The 15,070-nt window shown below is 39.2% G+C and overlaps 1 protein-coding gene across 5 annotated transcripts in view; it reads left to right on the top strand.

Moving 5' to 3' along the window:
• Positions 1-618: 618 nt before the first annotated feature.
• The window catches only part of Gtsf1 (gametocyte specific factor 1), a 33,773-nt gene continuing 19,321 nt past the window's right edge, over positions 619-15,070 (top strand). Inside the window, exons 1-3 of one of the 5 annotated variants that reach the window (XM_048449560.3) lie at positions 619-695; positions 5,597-5,641; positions 8,181-8,281. In XM_048449560.3, the coding sequence (XP_048305517.1) occupies positions 5,626-5,641; positions 8,181-8,281 (117 nt within the window). In that variant the 5' untranslated portion in view covers positions 619-695; positions 5,597-5,625. Of the gene's footprint in view, positions 696-3,484; positions 3,576-3,783; positions 3,826-4,364; positions 4,429-4,537; positions 4,602-5,596; positions 5,642-8,180; positions 8,282-15,070 lie in introns of those variants that run through there. The other 4 variants (XM_048449559.1, XM_048449561.2, XM_048449558.2 and 1 more) reach the window with 4 other exon arrangements.

Genomic DNA, 15,070 nt, shown 5'->3' with positions numbered 1-15,070 from the left:
CATATCATGGTGCACATGTGAATGTCAGAGAACAAGTTTTAAGAGTTAATCCCAGGGATTGAATTTGATCATTAGGCTTGGCAGCAAATTACTTACCCACTGAGCCATTTTATCAAGTCATCAAACACTGAACATTTCTGAAGAATCTCAAGAGTTCTTATGACTCATAAGACTCATTAGAACATTGGCTTTATTTTTAGCTATTATAAATTCTAATGTATATATGTACATACATGTGTGTAAATATATATTCAATTTTGGATAATAATCTCAGCTAATTCCTAGAATAACCCTGGTTGGTATAAATTACTTGGTCTCATTGTTTTTCCATTTTCAAATATTATCAACCTGGACAGAAAGAAAACAGCCTGAAAGAAAACTCAGCAGGGATCTCAGATAAAGCATAATTTTTTTTTTGCCTTGAAAGGGAATGAACAAAGTATTGAAGGAGGACAGATGTGTGGTGCATTTTTATTTCCAAGTTACCACTGAAAGACAGCTTTAGCTTTTGTTTGTTGAGTCAGTGGGCTTGTCCGGTGGTGCTAAATGGAGCAGCTCTGTCAACTAAGAACTCTGCCATTGTGACAAGGAAGGCATCAGAGACTGCAGTAAAGCCTACTTGAGGTTCTGGTTTAAGACCGGCTCGCTGCTCCCATTCTCTCAAGCTCTTAGCTCTTTCTTAGAAATTTCAATCTGTAAGTATGTAAATGAAAAGTATTTATGGGTCATAGCAACAGTGACAAAAATTGCACCAGATCTCTGAAAAGAAAATTAGTTCAAACCACTCTGGTCCCACTAATTCTGCATGAATGATACTGTGATAAACTCAAAATTCATAAGATCTCATAAGAATTGTTTTAAAGTAGTGGTGGGCATGCCTTTAACCCCAGTACTCAGGAGGCCGAGGCAAGTGGATCTCTGTGAGTTTGAAGCTATCCTGGTCTACAGAGTGGGTTCAAAAACAACAAAAGCAATTGTTTCAAGCTGTTTTCTAATGATCTGAAGTGAACTTGGAAAAAAATTAGTTTTTCCTAAAATGCTTTGTGTTAAGTTTACGATGAAGCAATTTCTCTCTGAAAAAGCATTTAACCGTTTGCTATGACTCATCCAGGCCATCCATGTGAAAGAAATGCTTTTGCAAATTTTTAGTCTGACTGCATATTAGAATCATCTAGGTAAGTTTTAAAAATAGCTATGCCTAGAGCCAGGCAGTGGTGGTACACACCTTTAATCCCAGCACTCAGGAGGCACAGGCAGAAGGATCTCTGTGAGTTCGAGGCCAGCCTGGTCCACAGAGTGCGTTCCAGGACAGCTAGGGCTGTCACACAGAGAAACCATGTCTTGAAAAAAAATTACTATGCCTGGCTCTTTTCTGATTAATTGGTCTAAGACAGGAATTTACATGTTCTCTTTTTGGGGGAGGGATTTGTTTTGGTTTGGTTTGGGGTTTTTGGTTTTGGTTTATTTGGGGTGTTTTGTTTTTTGAGACAGGATTTCTCAGAGTATGTAGTCCTGGCTATCCTGGAACTCAAGCTGTAGACCAGGCTGGTCACAAACTCAAGAGATTTACCTACCTCTGCCTTTCAAGTGCTGGGATTAAAGGTGTAGGCCACCACCACCAAGCTACGAGCTACATGGTAAGTCTTAAGCACTCCCCAAATGATTCCAATGTGCAGACATGACTAAGAATCATTATCCTGCTAGAGCTGGAGAGATGGCTCAGAGGTTAAGAGAACTGGCTGCTCTACCAGAGGTCCTGAGTTCAGTTCCCAGAAACCACATGGTAGCTCAAGATTAACTGTAATGAGTTAATGAGTGTAATAAGATCAGGTGCCTTTTTCTGGTGTGCAAGTATACATATAGGCAGAACACTATATACATTACAAATAAATAAATCTTAAAAAAAAAAAAGAACCATTATACTGCAGCAAGAATGACCAGCCCATCATCAGTCCATCTCCCATCCACAACCTATTTCTTCTTGGGGTTTGGGTTGGTTGGTTGGTGACCCTCCCTGACTGGTGCCTATTGTCAAGGTCAGTACTCTGATCTCAAGTTACACCCCAACTCACACACCCCTTGTCCTCTCATTTAATCCTATGTGCAACTATACAGTATAAAAGGTGTAATCTTTTCTCAATTAAATGCTGCTGGCAGCCATCCTGATTCATCCTCAGATCATGTCTGTCTGCCTCCTTCTCCCCCGACCCAACATTCTCTTTGGGACCCCACCCCACCCACCCACTCTGAGGCAGGTCTTCTGCCCAACAGGGTCTCACTCTGTAGTTTGGGCTGTCTCAGCTGGCCTCAGATCCATGACAATCCTCCTGCTTCAGCATCCCAAGTGCTAAGATGACAGGTTTGTGCCTTTACTCCCTAGCTCCTTTTAGTGTCTTATTCCGAACTGAAAGCTCTGAAGCATTCACTCATCAGCTGACCGGACTGTGGAGCAGAGCTGGAATTCATTTACAAATTATTCATGTAAAAATAAAGCACCCACTCCTAAGACCCTATTCACCTAAGCTCCTTGTTTTTGCTATCCTGATGATTCTCTCAAACTGTATTTAGGCTCTTACCCACTTAAACATGTCAGAAGTCCCAGGATTTCAGCAGTCAGACAACTTCTAGATGGCCTACTAAGATTTGGACAGTACAAAATTTTCTGTCCTATCATACAATGTATTTTACAACTTGGTAGTTTTAAAACAGTGTCACCAAATCTACCCACAGTGCCAATACCTTTTCAAATGCGATAAAATTTATAGTATAAATCATTTTTCTCCCTAATGTTTTTGCAGGGCATCTCAGGCCCTACTAAAAATTTCCTTATAGGAATTTACACTCTACCGCTTCCTGGCATATGTTGTACCCCCATTCGACCACTGTTTCAATTTAGTATCTGTTTTCCTAAGCACTTTGGGGATAAGTATTTATACTTAAGCTGGTACACAATTATCATTTAGGAATGACATCTTTTCTGAAGGACTCCCAGTTCTTTGACCCACTTGTCCTCTCCAACTTAAAACTCCCTTTAATCCCACCACAAATCTATCATCCTCCCAACTATTCTCAGAGACTACCATTGTCTTTCCAATTGAGAGCCTACATGTACTATAGAATCACAAAATCCCTGCTCTTCTTGATTTTCCTCAGCTGTCCTCTTTTGAACTCTCAAAATCTAAATTACATTTCTGTCTCAACAACTTCCACAAGCAAGGCTTTCTTGTAAACAGCACCCAGCTCCGACCAGTCCCTTCCTTTCCCTGGCTTTTCTAAGATGGCTGCCCCAAAGCCAGCAAAGGAAGCTCTCCACATACGTAGGACCATGTGGGTCAGGGAGTATAAGAGAGGTGGCGGCCAAAAGTAAAGCGGCTGAAAATCCCCAAGAGGTAGCCTTGAAGGCATGAGGGTGAGCCAAAGGGAGAAAGCGTCACAAGTGTTGGCTTTGTAGCTCTGGGCCAGTGTAAGCCACAGTCACAGGAAGTGCAGCCCCGCCCTGGCATCGACCGGAAGTGGGCGTTGCCGGGGCCTGACTGTAAGGCGAAGTTGGCTGTGGGGCGAGCGTCTGAACTGAGGTAAGAAGGAAAGGTGGTAGGGTGTTGGCTTGGGTCAACCCTTGGGAGCAATTCACGTGTGGGATACCTTCAAGGAGGTGTCCTCCCTCACTCCCCAACCTTAAGCCCTTGCCACTGCGGCGTCGCCCATTATACCTCGACGGCCTACCTGGCACCTCTTTCTACCTTTGTTTTCAAAACCTCCCCCCTCCATGCCTGCTCCTTTTATCCTCGCGTTGCTTGAGAATCTTCTCGAATCTGGGGGCTTTTGGTAAGGATAGAGAAATTACTACTTTACCGAGATCTGCTATTTTTTTTTTCAGGGTTTAAACAGTAGCTTCAGATTCGCACTTTATCCAGTTCACAGCAGCCTAGTACTGAGGGAAGGGAATCTAATCACAGGTTAACAGTGTGATGGAGAAGATAAGAGACAGCTGGGTGATACCATGAATTCCAGCACTCTTTACCTACTGTAATCAATCTGCTGGAAGAGAATAGGTCAGCTCTCTAAGTTGCTGAATCCTCTCTCTCTCTTAGATACCTTGAAATAAAAAAATAAATAAGAAAACAAGAAAATGTAATGCTTGACTCTTCCTTCCAGACCTTTTTTATTTTTAACAAAGTATGACATAACTGTAATAGAGGTTCCAAAAGGTCAGGATAGTTTAATACAAACATGAAGAATAATTTTCAGACAGTTTCCCTAATGATTGTCCTTAACAAATGGGCTCTGCAGCGAAGTACTAAACTGGAGTTTAGCTGATCACCTGTATTTCCTAACAAAGGTTCTAATGGTGCTTATGTCATAGAATGGGGGGAAGGAGTATGGAATTGTGTGAGAGGCCAAAGGAGAGCTTGCCTAGAGACAAGAGTTGTATGTACATCCAATTTTCAGAAGATTCCTGTGGGAGTGGTTAGATACAAGATTAGTTTTTCCATAATAATAAGTGAATTAAATAGAGCTCTCCAGTAAAAGAGAATTCAAACTGAGACACTTTATTTTAATGTTTTTCATTTCTGTTATATTTTATCTCTTACATGTTCTCTGTGAGTTCTTAATTCCTAAATTCACTTGTTCGCTGTAGAGAGGGAATCAGTACTGACCAGAATAGTACTAATCTTGACATTATGTAAGAAATTAGAGGAAGCCGGGCAGTGGTGGTGTGTGCCTTGAATCCCAGCACTCGGGAGGCAGTGGCAGGTGGATCTCTGTGAATTTGAAGCCAGCCTGGTCTACAGAGTTAGTTCCAGGACAGGCTCCAAAGCAACACAGAGATACCTGTCTCAAAAAACCAAAAAAATAAAAGAAAGAAAAAGAAAGAAATGAGAAGAACAGAGTAAAGCACTGCTAGATAAGAGACCATCAGTATGACTTTTCCTGATCTCATTTTTAAAAAGTTATTAAATAAGATTTATTTTTATTTTACATGAGTTTGTGTGCATTTATAAGTGCACCATGAGCATGCATTGCCCACAGAGGTCAAAGAGGGCATTTGTTCCCCTAAAACTGACTCTGTAGTCACTTGTAAGCTATGTGGGTGCTGGGAATCAAACCAAGGTCCTCTGCAAGAGCAACCAGAGCTCTTAACCATTTAGCATCTATCCAGCTGGAAAGAAGAGCTTTAAAGTAGTTTATCTGGAATTTTAAATAATAGTATTTTATGGCCTTGACTTACCAACCCTATTACTAATAATAAATAACATCAAACTCTAATAGGTGAACAGTAGCAGGTGTTGTAATACCTCTTAAAATACATTGCTATGTTGTCATTTGAATATAGTTTATATCTGTAGTCATTGTGGCCTAGCTGTTTTGGGGCCCTGGAGTTTATTCCAAGAATATGAATTATATGATAATGCTAAAATTAGTGTTAGGAGTAAAGAATGCTTTAAAGAAGAGAGATGTCTCCGGAGGAGGCCATATACTAAGGGTTTGTCTTATTGAATTTGAGCGGCTTCAATTCCAGGAAAGATTCGACATCTTAGGGCTGTCTTTTGATAAATTTTGTTTCTGATTCTCTGAACCATGTTTTTCCCTCTAGCACTTGAACAGGACTCCTTTGCCATCAGCATGGAAGACACTTACAGTATGTACTGCTTGCTGCTTTCAGATAATAACACGTCAGTTATGTGTAGTGTGATGTCTAACTAGACTGTATGTTGTGAAAATTTCAGATTTCTCCGTGAAATGCTGAGAAAGAAAGGTCTTTGTGGTGTTGAGGTATAGATATAATTCATATTTTAGAGCTGGAGAGATGGCTCAGTAGTTAAGAGCACTGGCTGCTCTTCCAGAGTTCCTGAGTTCAGTTCTCAGCACCCATATGGCAGCTCACAACTGTCTGAAACTCCAGTTGCAGGGAATCATGTACAAACATGCAGACAAAACATCAATGCACACAAAATGAAAATAAGTCATTTTTTTAAAAAAATACTCAAATTTTAAATATGACACTTTAGTTTATAGCCATATCACTCTGAACAAATGGTCTGAAATAAAGACTGGGATGTAGCTCAGTGGTAGAGCACTTGTGTAGCACTCTCAAGACCCGTAATTTGGTCACCAACACCAAGATGGATGGATGGATAACTCTTTTCCATATAGAACAGTAGATTAGAGCTGACCTAAATTGCCAGACCAAGAAGTAAAGCATTTGGTAGTTCACGTTGTCAATTTTGACTCATGCTCACATGGACAGTTATAATATGTGTGAATCATAGAGTACCTCCCATTCTGTCAGTTGCTGACATTTGCTGGTGATGGAATGGATTAAATGAAGGAAAACTAATAAGAATCTCATTCCTGAATGCTCCCTGGGTGTTCCGAAGCTGCAGAAATAGGGAAAGATTGCTGGCTAAGAAGAGCACAGTTGGCATAATAAGCACGCTGTCCTCTAGGACTTCTCCTCCCCATTCCTTCTGTCCTTCAGATCACCTTTCAGGCTCATTTGCATCATGACCGTGTTAGCAATTTATTCCATGTTTACACTGCCAGTGAAACTGTTTCAGTTCCCCTCTGTTTTCTGATTTCCATTGCAGTCTTCTCTTTATAAGCTTCTTATCAAAGGTGAATTGTTTTTCTTTATCCTTACCTTCAAGGGGTGGCAAGGGCGGTTTATTCGGTTGCCTTAACAACCAAGCTTGTTAAGATTGGGGGCACAGCCAAGGCAGCTTGGATAGCCTAAGGGCAGTTTTGAATAGCATGGTTCAGGGTTTTCTTGACACAGCAGTCCATGTGTACAGTTGTCTCCGTTTCCAACAGCTGTAGGAGGCTCTGTCTTTGCAGTTTATTTTTATTTCAGCCGGATGGTTCAGTAGTCGTTAATTGAAGGAATTTTTTCTTATCAATATTCCAAAATATAAAAAGTAAAATCTGACAAAAGTAATGAGATCATGGACAAGGAAACTAGAATAACCAATACAACATAGAGAAGTAAAGCAAAGAACAGATGGGGGAAGCTCTAGTTGTTAATACATGTTCCATAGAACATGCTATTGAAACTCTATGGCTATCAACTTGTTTACTAGAAATAGACAAGGATTCTAATTATTCCTAATTTGCATAAGGCCAGCTGGGTAGGGAGAGTAGAGTTCACAAGTACAGCGGGCCACAGTGGTTATATTGGGACACCAGCAGTCCATTTCACCTTCAGTGTGCTACTGGGAAATCTTGGTTGGAGTACCTAGAAAATAGAAATAACCCTGAATTGTTACCGTTAAGAAAGAAAAAGGAGCTGGGCAGTGGCGGCACACGCCTTTAATCCCAGCACTTGGGAGGCAGAGGCAGGCAGATCTCTGTGAGTTTGAGGCCAGCCTGGTCTACAAGAGCTAGTTCCAGGAGAGGCTCCAAAGCTACAGAGAAACCCTGTCTCAAAAAAAACAAAAGAAAAGAAAGAAAAAGAAAAAAGGAAGAGGAAGAAAAATACTTTGGATGTCATTTAGCATTATTGTTTTATAATAGGAATGAAAACTGGCAGGGCAGTGGTGGCTCAAGCCTTTAATCCCAGCACTCAGGAGCAGAGGCAGGCGGATCTCTGTGAGTTTGGATTCAGCTGGTCTACAGAGTAGGTTCCAGGACAGCCAGAGATACACAGAGAAACCCTGTCTTAAAAAAAAAAAAAAACAAACATGAATACTGGAAAACGGTATCCAGTCAAATATAAACGAGACCTCAGCACACACGCCATAGTTGTACTACTGTGCTTAAGAGTCAGTGATGACAATTTTATTTTTTCATAATTATATTTTATTATTTAGGTACATTTTATTTTTGTTTTGTTTTTTTAGTTGGTTTGATTTTAGCTTTGGGGGGGTTCTATTTGCGGTTTGTATGTGTGTGTTTGTGTGGTTTGGTTTATGACACAGGGTTTCTCTGTATAATCCTGGCTATCCTAGAACTTACTATGTAGATGGCTGGAACTCAGAGATCTGCCTACTGCCTCCTAAGTGCAGGGATGAAAGGTGGATCCTACCACTATTGGACCAGTCACACTTTATTTTAATCTGACTTTTCCTTAGACTGCCTCATTCTTTCACTAAAGGTTCTCTGAAAACACTATGTTCCTGAAAGGCTGCTATAGTTTAACAGGATTATACTTTATACTTACTTTATTTTTTTCTCTCTTCCAGTCGACTCCCTGGACCCTGAAAAGTTATTACAGTGCCCATATGATAAAAATCACCAGATCAGGGCCTGCAGGTTTCCTTATCATCTTATCAAGTGCAGAAAGGTAGGATATTGTTTTCCTAATATGCCTTCTCATGCTGACTTGAGTTCTGAAGAGCCACACTTTGTAAGCAACAAATCACTTAACATAAATATTGTAATGAATGCCAGATTCTACCTTGTTAAGTTCCAATAGCTACAGATGTCTTATTCTTTGAAGTATATAAATTTTTTTATCTTTTTTTTCTTTTCTCCTAACTATAGACAAAGCATTGTTTATAAACATCTAGAATCTTACCCTTTGGAAAACAAAAGAATCACTATTTTTTTTTTTACTAGTAATGAGAAATCCCTCTTACTTTATAAATTTGATGTGTTCTTTATTCTGATAAGTGCTAAGTACCCTATTTCTTTTAAAAATATTTTTAGATTTATATGCATGGGTGTTTTAGTTGAATGTATATTTGTGCACCATGTGTGTGCCTCGTGCCTGTAGAGGTCTGAAGAGGGCATTGGATCCACTGGAACTGGAGTTAAAACGCTAGTTCTGAACTACTGTGTGGGTACTAAACACAAGCAGAGTTAAAGCAATAGTTCTGAACTACTGTGTGGGTACTAGGCACAAGCGTAGGCCTCTGGAAACAAGTGTTTAACCATCAGGCCTCCTCTCCAATATCTCTGTTACAGTTCTCTCTGACTTCTTGTTTAGAATTCTTAACTCAAAATATTCTTCCTAAAAGTAACTCAGTTTCATCTTTTTTAATTTTTTAAAATTGTTTTAATTTATGTATATGTCTGTCTGCCTATATAAGTCTATATGCACAATGTGCACACGGGTACCCACAAAAGCCAGGAGGCATCAGGTCCCTTGGAACTGGAATTAACAGTCTGAGCTACCATGTGGGTGCTGGGAACTGTAGTTAGCTCCTGTGAAAGAGCAGTAAGCTTTGTTAACCAGTAAGCCTCTCACCAGCTTGCAAATCTTTTTTTAATTAGTGTTTTCTCTCTGCTTACTTCTTTATAGACTTAGCTAATGCAATGTACTCTAGTCCTCTTTTAATTAAAAACTACTAGCTGGGTGGTGTGGTACACGCCTTTAATCCCAGCACTCAGGAGGCAGAGGCAGATGGATCTCTGTGAGTTAGAAGCCAGTCTGATCTACAAAGTGAGTTCTGGGACAGTCAGAGATGTTACACAGAGAAACTTGTCTTAAAAAACCAATTGATCAATAGGTAGGTAGGTAGGTAGGTAGATAGGTAGATAGATAGATAGATAGATAGATAGATAGATAGATAGATAGATAGATAGAAAGAAACAGACAGACAGACAGATGAATGAATCAAAGAATGAATGTACTTGTACAGGGTTGTTAGAATACTGATATCAGAGTTGGAGAGATGGCTCAGTGGTTAAAAGCACTTGCTACTCTTCCAGAGGTCACAAATTCTACCACCCATAACAGTCAGCTCACAATTTTTCTGTAATTGCAAATCTAGGAAATCCAGTGCCCTCTTCCTCCACAGTCGCATGCACGCATGTGCACATACACACACACAAAGCACACACACACATAATTAACAAAGTACAATCTTGGAGGCTGGAGAGTTGACTCAGTGGTTAAGAGCACCTGACTTCCAGAGGTCCTGAGTTCAATTCCCAGCAACCACATGTTGGCTCATAACCATCTGTAATGGGATCCGATTCCTTCTTCTGGTGTGCCTGAAGACAGAGCACACATATACATAAAATAAGTGAATAAATAAAATCTTAGGAAAAAATGTACTTCAGTAGTTTTCAAAGTAAAATTTAAAAATTAAGATTTATATTTTGCCGGACTGTGGTGGTACAGGCTTTTAATCCTAGCATTCGGGAGGTAGAGGCAGGTGGATCTGTGAGTTTGAGTCCAGCCTGGTCTACAAGAGCTAGTTCCAGGACAGACTCCAAAGCAACACACAGAAACCCTATCTTCAAAAGACAAAAAACAATTTATATTTCTGTATATAAGTGTTTGCCTACGTATACATATGTGTACTACGTGTGTACTACAATGGTACCCAAGAACATTTTGTAAGAAGGCATCAAGTCCCTTAGAACTGAATTTATATACAGTCATAAGCCACCATGTGGGTTCTGGGACTGAATCCAGGTCTTCTGCAAGAGCAGTAGTGCTCTTAACCTCAGCCATCTCGTCAGCTCCTAATTTTTTTTTTAGAGAATACCAATGTCAGATACAGATACAAAAAGTTTAGTAGTATTTAAACTATATATAATTCATATTTAATATTTTTTAAAAAGTATTTAGGGCTTGGAGTGTAGTTTAATTTGTAGAATCTAGCTTGTCTAACTTGTATAAAGTCCTTAAGTGAGTTCCAAAAAAATCAGTAGCCCGCCTGTACACAGATGATAAAAGGGCTGGGTAAGAAATCAGAGAATCAACACCTTTCACAATAGCCACAAATAACATAAAATATCTCAAAGTAACTGTAACCAAACAAGTGGAAGACTTGTATGACAAGAACTTTAAATTTTTGAAGAAAGAAATTGAAGAAGACACCAGAAAGTGGAAAGACCTCCCATGCTCTTGGGTAGGCAGAATTAACATAGTAAATATGGCAATTCTACTGAAAGCAATCTACAGATTCAATGCAATGCCCATCAAAATCCCAGCAAAATTCTTCAAAGACCTCAAAAGAACGGTACTCAACTTCAAGGCAAGAATACTGTTTTTAAAAAAAAAAAAATAGGGTGTTCATAGGTGTGTGAGTTAATGTCAGGGTCTTCAGTTTGATTCCATTGCTCCACCTATCTGTTTTTGTGCCAATACCAAGCTATTTTCATTACTATAGCTCTATAATGGAGTTTGAAGACAGGGATGGAGATGCCTTCAGATGTTCCTTTATTGCACAGGGTTGTTTTGACTATTCTCGGTTTTTGTTTTTCCATATAAAATTTAGTATTGTTCTTTTGAGGTCTGTGAAGAATAGTGCTGTGATTTTGATGGGTACTGCATTGAATCTGTAGATTGCTTTTGGTAAGATTACCTTTTTACTATGTTAATCCTACCTATCCAACAGCATGGAAGATCTTTCCATTATCTAATAGCCTCTTCAGTTTTATTCTTCAAAGACTTAAGTCATATGGGTCTTTCACTTGTTTGGTTAGAGTTACCCCAAGATATTTTGTTTTGTTTGTGGCTATTGTGATATTTCTCTGATTTCTTTTTTAGCCCATTTATCATCTGTGTAAAGAAAGGCTACTGATTTTGTTATTATTGTTTTGTTTTGTTTTGTTTTTAGTTAATCTTGTGTCCAAACACATTACTGAAGGTGTTTATCAGCTGTAGAGTTCCCTGGTAGAATTCTTCAGATCACTTACGTAAACTATCATGCCATCTGCAAATGGTGAAAGTTTGACTTCTTCCTTTCCAATTTATATCCCCTTGATCTCCTTTGGTTGTCTTATTGCTCTGGCTAGAACTTCAAGTACTGTATTGAGTAGATGTGGAGAGAGTGGACAGCCCTGTCTTGTTCCTGATTTTTAGTTGAATCACTTTGTGTTTCTCTCCATTTATTTTGATGTTGATTGTTGGCTTGCTGTATATTGCCTTTATTATGTTTAGGTATGTTCCTTGTATCTTTGATCTCTCCAAGACCTTTATCATGTAGGAGTGTTGGATTTTTGTCAAAGGCTTTTCAGCATCTAATGAGATGATTCTGTGGGGTTTTTTTCTTCCAGTTTATTTATATGATGGAGTACATTGATAGATTTTCATATGTTGAACCATCCCTGAATCTCTGGGATGAAGCCGACTTGGTCATGGTGGATAATTTCCTGATGTGCTCTTGGATTTGGATTGCCAGTGTTGCTTTGCACAAAGAGTTGGGCGATGTCCTTCTGTTTATATTGTGTGAGACACTGTGAGGAGCATCAGTAATAGCTCTTCTTTGAAGTCCTGGTAGAATTCTGTGCTGAAATCATCTGACCCTGAGCTTTTTTGGTTGGGAGGCTTTTGATGACTGTTCTGTTTCCTTATGGGTTGGTTATAGGTCTATTTAAATTGTTCACCTGGTCTTGATTTTATTGTGGTATGTGGTACTTACCCAGAAAATTGTCCATTTCCTTTAAACTTTCTAATTTTGTGGAGTACAGTTTTTGAAGTATGACCTGATGATTCTCTGGATTTCCTCAGAATCTGTTATGTCCTTCTTTTCATTTCTGATTTGGTTTATTTGGATATTCTCTCTCTGCTTTTTGTTAGTTTGGATAAATCTGTCTTGTTGATTTTTCTCAAAGAACCAAATCTTTGTCTCATTGACTCTTGGTATTGTTTTCTTTGTTTCTATTTTATTGATTTCAGCCTTCAATTTAATTATATCCCACCATCTACTCCTTCTGGATGAGTTTACTTCTTTTTGTTCTAGAGCTTTCAGGTGTTCTATTAATTCCCTAGTGTGGGATTTCTCCTGCTTTTTTGTTGTTGTTGTTGTTGTTTGTTTTTTGTTTTTTTTGAGGCAGGGTTTCTCTGTGTAACAGCTCTAGCTGTCTTGGAACTAACTAGTTCTGTCGATCAGGCTGACTTCAACCACCTGCCTCTGCCTCCTGAGTGGTGGGATTAAAGATGCACACCTACACCACTACCTCACAGCCTTCTCCAGCTTCTTTATGCAGGCATTTAGTGCTATGAACTTTTCTCTTAGCACTGCTTTCATTGTGTCCCATAAGTTTGAGTATGTTGTGCAGTCATTTTCATTGAACTTTAGGAAGTCTTTAATTTATTTATTTCTTCCCTGACCAAGTGAGCCTTCAGTTAAACCTTGTTTAATTTCCACATGTTTGTAGGCTTTCTAAAATTAGTGTTGTTGTTGAACTCTAACTTTAAGCCGTGGTGATCCGATAAGATACATGGGGTTATTCCAATTTTTTTGTATCTGTTGAGGTTTGTTTTGTTGCTGAGTATGTGGTCAATTTTTGAGAAGGTTCCATGAGGTGCTGAGAAAAAAGTATATTCTTTTGTCTTTGGGTGGAATGTTCTATAGGTGTCTGTTAAGTACATTTGATTCATGACATCTGTTCCTTTCTTTCTCTGTTAAGTTTCTGTCTGGCAGACCTGCCCAGCAATGAGAGTAGGGCATTGAAGTTTCCCACTATTAGTGTGTGGGGTTTGATATATGATTTAAGAAGCTTAAGTAATGTTTCTTTTACAAAGGTGGATACCTTGTATTTGGAGCACAAATGTTCAGAATTGAGACTTTGTCTTGATGGATTTTTCCTGTGACTAATATGAGATGTTTGTCTTTGTCTCTTTTGATTGATTTTAGTTTGAAGTCTATTTTGTTAGATATTGGGATAGCTAAACCAATTTGTTTCTTAGGTCCATTTGATTAGAAAATCTTTTCCCAACTCTTTACTCTGAGGTAATGTCTGTCTTTGAGGCTGAGGTGTGTTTCTTGTGTGCAGTAGAAGGATGGATTCTGTTTTTGTATCCAACCTGTGTCTTTTTTATAGGCAAATTGAATCCATTGATATTAAGGGGTATTAATGACCAGAGGTTGCTATTTTCTGTTATTTTTGGTTTTGGTAGTGGTGGCATTTTATGTGTGTTTCTGCCAGGCCTCCTTAGCCTTATCCCCTAGGGAACGGTGAGTGCACTATCCGCCCATTCTACAGCCCCATGACACAGAACAGTCCCACAATGCAGGGCAATCAGATGCGATAGGGAGTCAAGTCAAAGCAGGAACTCAGTTTATTACTGTGACTGTCAGCTTATATAGGTTAAGTGACATCATGTGATGTGGGGGTACCTCCAGCCAATGAGAGACAGCCAAGCTCTCCCTCTGGCTAGAGGGGTGTCTACCTAGATTTTGCTGTCTCATCCCCACTCGGTTGCTTTGAGACTATTCTTCAAACTCAAGCCAGGCTTTTCTCTGTCCTACGGGCCTCGAGGTATAAGCCCTGAGATAATTTTGGCCCAACACATTTCCCTTCTTTGAGATTTTCTGCTGTGAGATAATCTATTGCCTTTGTTTTTGTGGATGTAGCTCACTTCCTTGGATTGTCCATCTAATACTTTCTGTAAGGCTGATTTTTGGATAGGTATTATTTAAATCTGATTTTGTCCTGAAATATCTTGTTTTCTGTGTCTATTGTGACAGAAAGCTTTGTTGGATAGAATAGTCTGAGCTAGCATCCGTGGTCTCTTAGTGTCTGCATAATGCCTGTCCAGGACCTCTGGCTTTCAGAGATTCCACTGAGAAGTCAGATGTAATTCTGATGGTTTTACCTTTATATGTTACTTTGACTTTTTGCATTGTAGCTCTTAATATTCTTTATTTATTCTGTACATCTAGCATTTTTATTATGTGACAAAGGGACATTTTTTTGGTCCAGTCTGTTTGGTGTTCTGTAATCTGCTTGTACTTTAATAGGCATGTCTTTCTTTAGGTTAAGAAAGTTTTCTTCTATGATTTTGTTGAATATATTTTCTGTACCTTTGAGTTGTACTTCTCCTTCTTCTATTCCTACTATTCTTAGTTTGGTCTTTTCACAGTGTCCAAATTTCCTGGATATTTTGTGTTAAGAATTTGTTAGAGATTCAACATAATACCCACCAAAATTCTTCAAAGACCTCAAAAGAACGGTACTCAACTTCGTTTGGAAAAGCAAAAAAACAAGGATTAGCCAAAACAATCCTGGGCAATAAAAGAACTTCTGGATGCATCACAACCCCTGAATTCAAACTCTACTACAGAGCTACAGTACTGAAAACAGCCTGGTATTGGCATAAGAACAGACAGGAGGACCAATGGAACTGAATAGAAGACCCGGATATCAGTCCACACATCTTCAAACACCT

Source organism: Myodes glareolus, chromosome 19 (assembly GCF_982192425.1).
Source record: "Myodes glareolus chromosome 19, mMyoGla1.1, whole genome shotgun sequence".
Taxonomy (NCBI): Eukaryota; Metazoa; Chordata; class Mammalia; order Rodentia; family Cricetidae; genus Myodes; species Myodes glareolus.
This window is presented reverse-complemented; position numbering and strand designations above follow the sequence as displayed.